This window comes from Notolabrus celidotus, chromosome 17 (genome assembly GCF_009762535.1).
Source record: "Notolabrus celidotus isolate fNotCel1 chromosome 17, fNotCel1.pri, whole genome shotgun sequence".
In the NCBI taxonomy this organism is placed as follows: domain Eukaryota; kingdom Metazoa; phylum Chordata; class Actinopteri; order Labriformes; family Labridae; genus Notolabrus; species Notolabrus celidotus.
The window spans coordinates 30,956,455-30,968,753 of NC_048288.1; the positions used below are offsets into that span (position 1 = coordinate 30,956,455).

The 12,299-nt window shown below is 43.7% G+C and overlaps 1 protein-coding gene and 1 long non-coding RNA gene across 3 annotated transcripts; one reads left to right on the top strand and one right to left on the bottom strand.

Moving 5' to 3' along the window:
• Positions 1–470: 470 nt before the first annotated feature.
• lrrc31 (leucine rich repeat containing 31) lies at positions 471–7,589 on the top strand. 2 transcript variants are annotated; one of them, XM_034705793.1, is made up of 10 exons: positions 471–801; positions 2,347–2,538; positions 3,419–3,562; positions 3,777–3,944; positions 4,414–4,578; positions 4,696–4,911; positions 5,457–5,624; positions 6,152–6,316; positions 6,614–6,769; positions 6,905–7,589. In XM_034705793.1, the coding sequence occupies exons 1-10, from the start codon at positions 789–791 to the stop codon at positions 7,291–7,293; spliced, it is 1,776 nt and encodes a 591-aa protein (XP_034561684.1). In that variant the 5' UTR covers positions 471–788; the 3' UTR covers positions 7,294–7,589. The 2 variants fall into 2 exon arrangements, with proteins under 2 accessions (XP_034561684.1, XP_034561685.1); XM_034705794.1 differs by having other exon boundaries at positions 473–801; positions 4,696–4,884.
• On the bottom strand, positions 2,202–12,227 carry LOC117828614. Its single transcript, XR_004634462.1, has 3 exons — positions 12,130–12,227; positions 6,631–7,282; positions 2,202–2,490 (listed from the first exon to the last, which is right to left on the bottom strand). It is a non-coding gene; the product is annotated as an uncharacterized LOC117828614 (long non-coding RNA).
• Positions 12,228–12,299: the final 72 nt, after the last annotated feature.

The following is a 12,299-nucleotide window of genomic DNA, read 5'->3' on the forward strand; positions in this document are numbered from 1 at the left end:
GGGCTCAGGGTTTAGGGCTCAGGGTTTAGGCCTCAGGGCTCAGGGTTTAGGGCTCAGGGCTCAGGGTTTAGATCTCAGGGATCAGGGTTTAGGGCTCAGGGCTCAGGGTTTAGGGCTCAGGGCTCAGGGTTTAGGGCTCAGGGTTTAGGGCTCAGGGCTCAGGGTTTAGGGCTCAGGGCTCAGGGAGGACATTGAGATTGGGACCCTGTTTCCACTAATTTCAGTTCAGACTAAAAGTAGACAGAATTCTGACTTTAATCTCATAATTCTGACTTTCTTTCTCATAATAATAATTAAAAACATTTGACCTCATTTTATTTTTATTTATTTTCAGTGGCCCTGATCCTCTTCCTGATATCCTTTAATGCTATGTGCATCCATTCTTACTTTCACTTTAAATGCTGGTTTGAACTGAGTGTTTCTTCAGTTTATAAACTTTGCTCTTGTATTTAATAAACTTGTTATCAAAGTAGTTTCTGAGGAGTGGAGTGAAGCTAACGTTTACCTAAGGTGTTGCTGCTCCACTTCCGGGATGATCCATCTGACGAGCACGAGACAGGACGTCATTGACGTGCAGTAACTCGGACAGGAGAGAAGTTACCTGAGTTAGATCTGAAGTAGAGATCTCTGAAGCTGCAGGAGATCTGATTTCATTTAGAGGATTAATGTTCGGACAGATAAAAACAAACGGACCCTGAACGCATCACAGCGTCGGTTTCCTTTTTAAATCTTCTAAATCACAGAATCAGAGTCTGATCTTCTTCTGGATCAGATTTTCAGACCTGATCATGGAGTCTGCAGGTAAGAGAAGTTCTGCTGTTGAAGGTTTTAAAGTTTGGAGCAGAGGTTTGAGAGCAGGGCTGCAGAGAGACACTGATGTCTGCCTCTGTAGGGACAATAATCAGGATGCATCCTGTCCTAAATCTGTCCTAAATCTGTGTACTTCAGGGAGGTTTGGTTATTTACCCCCTACAGTGCTGGCTTACAGCAACTGCTCAGAATATGCTGTAGCTATGGTGTTCAGCATGACATCAAGTTCAACAGCACAAAGAGTGTTATAATGATTGTTAAAGCCAAGGATGATCAGAAGCAGAGCGTTCCTTCTTTCTGTCTCTGATCAAGTGCTCAGTGTAGTGGACAAAGTCAAATATCTGGGTCACATTATCAGGAATGATTTATGTGATGATGATGATGATGATCTGCAGCGACAGTGCTGTAAACTTTATGCACAGGCTAATATGCTGGCATGTAAGTTTCCAATGTGCACAGATAATGTTAAAACAGCTCTTTAGAGCTTACTGTACTCCTCTTTATACTGCCCATCTGTGGTGCAGTTACAGTAGAGCTGAAATAAAAAAGCTTCAGGTAGCAGATAATGATGCATATAGAATCTACCAAGATGGACCAGTGCAAGTTTTATGTTTGTATCAAACAATGTCCCTACGTTTCATGCTGCACTGAGAAATGTGATGTATAAATTTATGTGTCGCTTAGCTGATTCAGAAAATGAAATTTGAAGGGAGCTCACTCAGCCCACATTAAGTGACACAAGGTGTTTTTCTTGCTTTTGGAAACATTGAAACAAAATCCTTTTTATGTTTTAATCAAAATGAATGTGTAAACTGTGGTCATATGATCTCTTTATTTCTTGCTGTACATGTATTTTACTTATTTTTAGTCTTTTATATTACTCTTGTGCTGATATGGACCTATGAGTCTGAAATAAAGTCTATCTATCTATCTATCTATCTATCTATCTATCTATCTATCTATCTATCTATCTATCTATCTATCTATCTGGCTTCACTACAGTTATCTGAAAGCTTTATAACTTCAGATTTTTGCACCCAAAGCATGTAAAGAGTGATAAAACATGACTACCAACTACACCTGTAATGATTTTAATCACTGATTCATCATGTTTCATAGTTTTTGCTTCTTAAATGTGAAAGTTTGCAGCTTTTTCTCTGATTTTTTTTATTTAATTTAGTCTTTTCTGAGGTTTGAACCTTTGGATTAATAAATGCACATATATAAATCTATCAGAGTGGAAGAAAAACAAATAAAATCTGCTACAAAACATTTAAAACGAGCTCAACTCAAACAGAAAAAGTCATGTTTACATAATTGCTTGTGTAATAGTGACACACATGTAAAGATTGGTGATTGTTTGTTGATTTTAAATACTTTATTTAGTATCTTTGGACATGATTAAGAACCTAATCATTTCTAATGAATATTTCAGACATCATTTATTAGACTCCTGATCTTTATATGATAACTGATCATTCAGAACATCCTCAAACATCCACAGGGATTTATTTTGTTGTCACTCTCATTGGTCAGATGGTCAGCGGGGGCGGGATGGCGGCAGCCTAAGGCGCTCCCCCCTCGACGTCCTCATGAGTCAGATCCGGAGGAAACGCTCGGCCGCCGACAGAAAGCCTCTAGGACGCTTCCTGTCCTGGTCCTCAGACCGGACCGGGATCTCTGAGGATGCAGAGACGGAGGGAAGAGAAGAGAGAGGACAGAGCTCAGGTGAGAGGGAGGAGGGATCTGTGTCTTTACGCTAACATGCAAAACTCTAGGGATCCAGACTCTTTCCAAACAGAGCAGGTCTAGACCGTACTCTATGTTCTTTTATTAAAAAAGACCCAACATCAAGACCGGATCAGATCCAGTCCCATCTTACAGACAGGACTCAGTCTGATCTCATCTTAATCCACCATGAGCAGAGCACTTTGCAGCATTTAGCAAGTTACAGTGGCAAGGACAAACTTCCTTTAACAGGCAGAAACCTCCAGCAGGACCAGACTCATGTTAGACACACATCTGCTGAGACCGTGTTGGAGAGAGGGATAGAGGGAGATGAAGAGAGAGAGAGAGATGATAGTGGGGGGACGGATAGTAGTAGTTGTAGCAGCTGGAGTCTGGACCACGTCCACAGCAGCAGAGATCCAGAGGAACCTACGAGACAAGGGAGCTCAGGGACTCAAGAAAGATCTATGGTTAGTAACTTTAATGGGACAAGAAGAGAGAGGAGAGAGACAGGATCCCAGTGTGTCAGTCTAAGCCTATAGCAGCATAACTAAGAGCTGGTCCAAGCCTGATCCAGCTCTAACTATAAGCTTTATCAAAAAGGAAAGTTTGAAGCCTACTCTTAAAAGTAGAGAGGGTGTCTGCCTCCCGGACCCTGACTGGTAGGTGATTCCAAAGGAGAGGGGCCTGATAACTGAAGGTTCTACCTCCCGTACTACTTTCAGAGACTTCAGGAACCATGAGCAGGCCTGCATGTTAGAGGGGTAATAGGTCACTATGAGCTCTTTAGGATATGAATTTTCAAAGTTAGACCTCCAAGGAAAAGTAGAGCAGAGATGATGTGTGTGTGTGTGTGCGTGTGTGTGTGTGTGTGTTTCAGGTGTCTCTGAGGGGACGGACAGCGGGCGGGACGTCGGCTGGGGGCGAGTGTGTGTCTTCCTGCAGAGGTTGGGGAAGAAGGCGGACAGCAGGAATCTCAGCCTGGCTCACTGCGACCTCACCGCTACAGACCTGCTGGAGCTAGGTGCTGACTCTGACTCTGATCTGACTCTGACTCTGACTCTGATCTGACTCTGACTCTGACTCTGACTCTGACGCTGATCTGAGATTGTTTTGCTGATATTTGTGTGAAAATGAGGCTTAGATTAAAAGCAAGGCAAGCTGTTGATTTCAAAGCAGCATGCCATCCATCCATCCATCCATCCTCCTCCTCCTCTTCTCCCTCTTCCTCTCCTCAGGGACGTTGCTGCAGTTCCTCCCTCAGCTGGAGGAGCTGGACGTCTCCTGGAACGAGCTGATGGGTGGATGTCTGAGAGCGCTGACCTCTCACCTCCAGCATGTGGGCGGAGTCAGAGCACTGCGGCTCTGCAGCTGCAGGCTGACAGCTGATGACATCACAGCTCTGGGTGGGTAATGACCGTTCTCGTTTTTGTTTTGAAGTAAAAGAAGTTGGTTTTTTTCTCAAATTATATTTTTGGGGCTTTTTGCCTTCATTCGATAGGACAGCTGACGAGGACTGTAGCCTCTGTATGTGGGGCGCTTAGACCGCTAGGCCACCAGCGCCAAGTTTTTATATCTGTCAATATCTCGAGTGTTTCAGCTCGATTTCTGAAGTTTCTTCTGCAAAATGTCAGCAAATGTTTTTGAAACTATTACGCCAATCTAAAAAACCACAAGATGAATTTGCAGCTTCTTAACTGTGTGGACAAATTCCTTTTCTTCCTCCTCTGTGATCGTTCATGAACATCTTTTATTCTGAGATGTGTGTCCAGTAAGAAGTCACTTTTTATTTAGTTATACTTTATTAAACATTTCAAATATTCAAAGATTCACAGAGAAACTCGTCCGGGTATGAACCTTCCTGTGTTGCTGCAGGTGAAGCTCTCGGCTCCACGCCTCTCCTGGAGATCCTGGATTTGTCCTGGAACAGCGGGGTCGGAGGCGGCGCTTTGCGAGGCCTGTTGGGAAACCTTCAACCGTCTGTGAGGGAGCTTCACCTGGTGGCCTGCCAGCTCACTGCAGCTGATGCTGCCGCTCTGGGTATCAGTTACCTCATGAGTCCATGAGTTTCTGAGCGTGTGTAACTGAAGCATTCATGAACGCTGCATCATGTCCTCCAGTCTGTGTTGATGTTTGTGTCCTATGTGTCTCTCTCAGGAGGACTGGTGTCTGCTCTCCCCTCCCTCGGCGTGTTGGACGTCTCCTGTAACCCTCAGCTCTCACAGGACGGTGATGACGGCGGCGGCGGCTTCGTGGAGCTGGCTTCTTCATTATCTCACGCTAACTCCCTCACGACGCTGCGGCTGCAGGCCTGTGGTCTGACGGAGGACGGCCTGGATGCTCTCAGTAGGAGTCTTTCAGTTTTCAGTCAGTGTGCGTGACGTTAAAAGGATGCTGGGGGGAGGCTGGTGAAGGAGTCTGGACACTGGTGTGGTTGGACGAGGATTGTTGAAGTCATTTCAGTGTTTCCCTCTGGAACTTTCAGCTTCTTCTTCTTCTACTGGACCAGTCAGGGTCCGGGAGGCAGACACCCTCTCTACTTTTAAGAGTAGGCTTCAAACTTTCCTTTTTGATAAAGCTTATAGTTAGAGCTGGATCAGGCTTGGACCAGGTCTTAGTTATGCTGCTCTAGGCTTAGACTGACACACTGGGATCCTGTCTTTCCCTCTCTCTCCTCTCTCTGCCTGTCTCTCACTTTAACTCTTCCTGTCCCATTAAAGTTACTAACCATAGACCTTTCTGGAGTCCCTGAGCTCCCTTGTCTCGTAGGTTCCTCTGGATCTCTGCCGTAGACTCCTTTTTTGGGGTCTGTTATTCTATCTTTCTTTCTTTCTTTCTTTCTTTCTTTCTTTCCTTCCTTCCACACACCCTCTCCACACAGATTTAAGATTTAAGTCTCCCCCTCCTCTGTCCTGCAGGTGGTTCGCTCCACTGCCTCCCCTCTCTGCGAGAGTTGGACCTGTCCTGCAACAGAAGTATTTCTGGAGCGCTGCACCGCCTCACCCTCCACCTGGCTCACCTCACACACCTGGAGAGCCTCGACCTGCACCTCTGCTGTCTCACACACACCGACCTGGAAGCTCTGAGTGAGTCTGTGAGAACATCTGAGCTATGAGGGAACCATAGACTGTATAAATAATAAGTGTAGTATCCATGACGTCACCCGTTTGTGAAGCGCTGTTTTGAAGCCAATCGACAGTGGCAGTCATATTGGAAATGCGGAACTCAACCAGGCGGGGTTTGACCCTCTTAGCCAACAGCTATGTGTTCCCGTCCGGGAGTCAAGTCAGTCATGTCCTTATTTGGGCAAAAACTTGTAATCCTAATATCTTCTGAACCGTCATGTTAGAAAAAAAATCACTGATAGAGAAATTAACGACGTAGACCGAAGCCGTTTTTAGAACCAGGCTGTAAACATGTTTATTTCTGCTGCAAAGATCGTCTTCTTTGAATGGGTGTGTATGTGGTTTCCTGTGTTTCTGCAGCCAGCCTCTAGTGGACGCTCAGTGAACTGCAGTTTATAACACTTCCGCATGGGCTTCATATTCTGAGACTGGAGGTTGCCGCTTGGAGGGAACCTGTAACAGTCATGTGACCCTTTTTTTGTCTCCAGCTCAGGTGCTCCCGTCTCTGACAGCTCTGACCGAGCTTGATATCTCGTCCAATAAGGAGGCAGGGGGCGTGGTCCACTCGCTAGTCTCCGCCCTCCCGCTTACGAAGATGAGGCGTCTGCCGCTCAACGGCTGCAGCCTGAATGAGGAGTCCTTCACTGCCTTTGGTACGTGAGTATTAGACGTTACTACAACTACTGCTAGTGATACAGATGTTTGTCAACCATGAGTCTGGTCCTGCTGGAGGTTTCTGCCTGTTAAAGGAAGTTTGTCCTTGCCACTGTAACTTGCTAAATGCTGCAAAGTGCTCTGCTCATGGTGGATTACACTTTTCTCTTGAGTCTGTTTATCAAGTGTTTATCTGTGTGTGTGTGTGTGTGTGTGTGTGTGTGTGTGTGTGTGTGTGTGTGTGTGTGTGTGTGTGTGTGTGTGTGTGTGTGTGTGTGTGTGTGTGTGTGTGTTAGCTGTGGCCGTGCCGTACCTGCACAGTGTGGATGTTTCCTGGAGTAAAGTCGTCGGCGGTCGTTTGGCGCTCCTCCTGGACGCTCTGCAGCCGTCAGTCATCCTGGAGCTTCGCCTCAGCAGCTGTGAGCTCACCTCAGAGGACCTCTGTCACCTCGGTGAGTGTGTACTCATTTCTCTTCAGATGGTTCTCTTCAAACCTTCAGGGGGAAAAGGAATATTCCTTTGTATTATGTCTCTCTCTCTGTTTTGGATCAGTCACACTGACCTGTCTCCATCTTCGTCCTGAACAGCTGCAGCGTGCAGACGCGGCTGTCTGTCCTCTCTGCGGGTGTTGGATCTGTCCTATAATGGCTCAGCAGGTGATGAAGGCTGGTCCGCCCTGTTCGCAGCAGGAGGCCTGGGCTCCCTGGAGGAAATGGACCTCAGCCTGCGACCTCTGACCTCTGCTCCGTGCTCGGCCTGGCTGCCAACGCTGCTCTGTGCCGTGCCTCGCCTCCCTGCGCTGACCCGCCTGGCGCTGCAGCGGTGGACGATGAGCTCTCAGGAGAGGCAGCAGCTGAGCCACAGCCTGAGGAAGAGGAGCGTCCTGCTGGAGTGGGACCCTGCAAGCGGTGATGTGATGTCATCGTTTAAAGGGACCAATCAGGAGAGTCCAGAGGGGAGTCAGCCTGAGGAGTAAAGGCTACATCCTGAATATCTAGGGATGGGACAAAATATTGATACAGCAATATAATCATCACCCTGACTCGTGAGATCCAATCATCAATCACGTCACTACTTCTTGCCTCCTCACGGTGGCGCTAATATAAATAATCCTGCACTTTATCTTCTGTGATTGCCTTTAAATTAATCAAATGTTGTTGGGTTGCTCTCTAGTGATGTTGTTGTTGTTATTGCGGGCCGAAACAAAACAGGCAGAAACCTCGAGCAGGACCAGACTCATGAGAGACAGCCATCTGCCTCGACAGAGTTGGTTCTGGAAAGAGGGATAGAGGAGAATAAGAGAGACAGGGAGCGGTGATAGTGATGAGACGAGTAGTAGTAGCTGTTGCCGATGGAGTCCAGCACGTCCGTATCAGCAGGAGGACGTCTACGGCAGCTCAGAGGAACCTACGAGACAAGGGAGCTCAGAGACTCCAGAAAGGTCTATGGTTAGTAACTTTTAATGGGACTTATAAAACCCAGTCCTCACACCTGAACCAGACTGTGAGTGTTTAAAAGGACTGCACACCTGATTTATTCCTGATCAGATGACATGAATCATTCTCACACTCACACTCAGGTAGATTCTCTTTGGATTGACTTTGTTTATTGAAGAGAGGAGGAAACAACAGGAGCGGATGAACTGATGTAAAAGCTAACCAGACACTTAAAATCATTCAAACAGTTTTGTCATATGTTGTCCTGTCATTGTTTAATGCCTCACACCCACATCTACACCGTCCACATGTTCAGTGGTGCACTCAGGGGAGCTGATCGCCCCCTCGTGTGCCCTCATGTCCCAAAGTAACCGCGCTGAAGTGTCCTCTTGGATTCCTCTGTAGTAGATAAATATAAATGACCTTCCCTGGAGCCCCTTCAATGTATGAATCTTATAAAAAGGTGCCCACTGGATGCCTTTACTATCAATACATTGTTAAAAAGCACCTTCTGGGTTCCTCTCCATTGGACTAAACCAGGGGTTCCCAAACTTTTCAGCCTGTGACCCCTAAAATATAGGTTCCAAAGACTCGTGACCCCCACTGTCCCTCACAGTGATTTAATGTGTCTTCATTTAGCTGGTCTGCAGAAAATGACCCTACCTATATGAGCATGTGTCTGTGTTTCCTGTGCCGTTATGAATTAACCTGCTGCTACTGATGCTTCTGATAATTAACTGTTCACTAACTCTAAACTTAGGAGTCATCTGGAGAAAAGAAAGGCAGAAAACTCATTACATTTTGTATTTTCAAGGTTTTATTTCAAGTTTAGCTTCTATTTCTGTTGATAATTTTTACTATAATGTGTAAAATGTACTTTTTTCAGATAACTTTTGTCACTCAACTTTTTTTTATTGCATTTTATCAGTATTTCTTTGTTCACCACAAGTTAAATTATATATAAGTAATCAAAACCAACAAAGAGAAGAGAAAAAATACAATATAATAATAATAATTATAAAGAAATAATAATAATAAACAGCACAAACATAAAGGAAGATAAAACATAAGAAAGCAAGGTAATAAACAAAAATAAATCATAATAAGTATTTTTATATAACTTTAAAAAAAACACCCCACTGTCAAATCAGATGTGGGGACTTTGGCTCATCTTTTTTGGTCCTGCCCAGCACTCAAGAATTTTTGGGAAAGCATCTTCAAGCCATACAGTAGCATATACAACAAATCACTTCCTCCCGACTTCCCTCACCGTCATTCTAGGCTGCTCCGATTACTCTCTCACTCTTCCATCTGCCCTGCAACAGGCTTTAAAGCTTGGTTTTTGGGGTCCCTTTATTGAATATATTAAAAGTAAAAAAACCTGCTACCTGATTAATTTAGTTATTGTTTGGACTGCACTGATGGTGGGTTGTTACACCTTAGACTGAACATATGGACCCTGCACCTGGATCTTTAATTTACCCTTGGACTTTTAGACAGTGGAGTGTCATCCATTATTTACTTTCTTTATTTTGGTCTGACACTGATTTAATATCTCACCTTATTGTTAAATGGCAGAGTGTGCATGTATGTATGTATATTCTCTTTGTTCTCTTTGTTTTGTTTTTTGTCTTTTGATAACTTTCCATTCCAATGATGTGCGTACCTATTTCTTTCTTTCCTTTTTATTATGGTTTGTCTGTCTGTTTTCTTGTCTTGTTAAATTACAAAAAACTAAAAATAAAGTCAAAAAAAAATAACTTAAAAAAAACATTCTGGAAAACATCTCACTCACCATTTGGGAACCCCTGGACTAAAACAAACCCTCTGGAAGCTCTTCCAGTGAATTAAATGTTAAAATGTGTGAATGCTTTTTTCTTAAACTTCATGAAAAAGGTGCCCTCTGGATGCTCTTGTAATTAATTAGTATATAATATAATAGTTTCTGCAGTGTGAGCGAATTTGTATTTTTACCCAATACACATGAAAGCTGCTCTGCCAAATATCATTTAGTTAAGTACTGGAGTACTCAAAGAATTACAAAAATACTCTAAACATTGTTGTACTTTCACAATGCAAGAAATAAATAGGTGTATATTCTGCATCACAGTAATGGAATACAGCAAGTGTAAGTGAAAGAAAAGTGCAGTAAAATATGTACAACTAGTATACAACAGGCTAAATTTAACAATAAAATAAGAGTGGAATAACAGAGAGTACATAACAGTAAAACACAAACAGCTTATTTTAAATGGTTGTCAACAAAAACCACAACAACAACAATAATATTAATGACAAATTTAACAATAATTGGTATATGTATATGGTACGCATATAAGTATGCATTTGGAATTAGGGACTATATAAAGTTATTCATGTTGTACGAAGTATACTTGGAATTTTTTCATTTTGAGCTTGATATTATTCACTGTTTGTATAAGAATCACAGTACAACTAGATAAAATCACAGCCTGTTATGAATCTGTTTCTCAGTCTAATGTCAGTGAGGCAGAGAGCTCCGCGTGGGCAGCAAGAGCTCTGCGTGGGTGGAGTCAAATGTTGGATTCAGCCAATGGCAGACGTTGAGCCCCGCATTCAAATGTTGGATTCAGCCAATGGCAGACGTTGAGCCCCGCATTCAAATGTTGGATTCAGCCAATGGCAGACGTTGAGCCCCGTCTTCAAATGTTGGATTCAGCCAATGGCAGACGTTGAGCTCCGCCTTCAAATGTTGGATTCAGCCAATGGCAGACGTTGAGCTCTGCCTTCAAATGTTGGATTCAGCCAATGGCAGACGTTGAGCCCCGTCTTCAAATGTTGGATTCAGCCAATGGCAGACGTTGAGCTCTGCCTTCAAATGTTGGATTCAGCCAATGGCAGACGTTGAGCTCTGCCTTCAAATGTTGGATTCAGCCAATGGCAGACGTTGAGCCCCGTCTTCAAATGTTGGATTCAGCCAATGGCAGACGTTGAGCTCCGCCTTCAAATGTTGGATTCAGCCAATGGCAGACGTTGAGCTCTGCCTTCAAATGTTGGATTCAGCCAATGGCAGACGTTGAGCTCCGCCTTCAAATGTTGGATTCAGCCAATGGCAGACGTTGAGCTCTGCCTTCAAATGTTGGATTCAGCCAATGGCAGACGTTGAGCTGCCATTGGCTGCAGATTTTTTCTTGTTTAAATTAATGTATGACCTAACATAATGTAAAATGATATGTAAAATGAGTAACTAATGTAAAAAACATACATTATATTAAATGTTTATTATTCATAAGGCTTTATTTATATACTCAACATGGAGCAGTGTTCTAAAAAAAATAATTGTAAAGTACAAAAACAAGACTCATCTCAGTTAGACAAAAAGGTCCAATCTCTGATTGTATGTATATTATTTATTAACTTTGAAACACCTTCATTAACAGCAGGTTCCCTTCACTGTCTTTATTCTTTACTGATTGCACTGATGGATGAACAGCTCTAATGTCCATGACCTGGATGACTGAGATCCTTCACAGACAGATCTAATGTGCCTTTTGAGGTTTTTTGTGGACCCTGATTGATGACATTTTCACCTTGCAATGTCTACACTCTGCCTTTAAACTGTCTCTGCCGTTGAACTGTGTCCACAGTTTACTGTGTTTCCTGCAGTCACTCGTTTTCTCACCTTTCCAGTGCATTCTGTCTGTCGCGCATGTTCTCCCTCTGGTCTCCCTTCTGTTGGTGCTCGCTGTCTGTGCTGGGTGTGTAGTATGGCGTTATAACAGTGACAAAACTATCGCGCGAGTAGTGATGGGAATTCCGGCTCTTTTTAGAGAGCCGGTTCTTTTGGCTCGGCTCACTACAAAGAGTCAGCTCTTTCGGCTCCCAAGTGGCTCCTCAGATTTTTTCTTGTTTGAATGACTGTATTACCTAAAATAATGTAAAATTATATGTAAAATGAATTACTAATTTTAAAAACATACATTATATGAAATGTGCATCATTTAAAAGGCTTTATTTATATTCTCAACATGGAGCAGAGTGTTACAGAAATTAAATTATAAAGTACAAAAACAAGACTCATCTCAGTTAGACAAAAAGGTCCAATCTCTGATGTCTGTATATTATTTCTAAACTTTTAAACCCCTTCATTAACAGCAGGTTCCCTTCACTGTCTTTATTCTTCACTTATTGCTCTGATGGATAAACAGTTCTAACGTCCATGACCTGGATGACTGAGAACCTTCACAGACACTTCTAATGTGCCTTTGCAGTTTTTTTGTGGACCCTGATTGATGACACTTTCACCTTGCACAGTCTTCCCTCTGCCGTTGAACAGTCTATGCCTTTTAAATGTGTCTAAAGTTTTCTGTGTTTTCTGCAGTCACTCGTTTTCTCACCTTTCCAGCGCGTTCTCTCTCTGTCGCGCACGTTCTCCCTCTCGTCTCCCTCCTGTTGCTGCTCACTGTGCTGTCTGTGTCACTGACCCCTTCCCTCCCATAGACTGTCCCCTCCCTGTTCTGCTCAATGTAGACACGTGATTGGTCAAGACGCCACCATGTCTTGACCA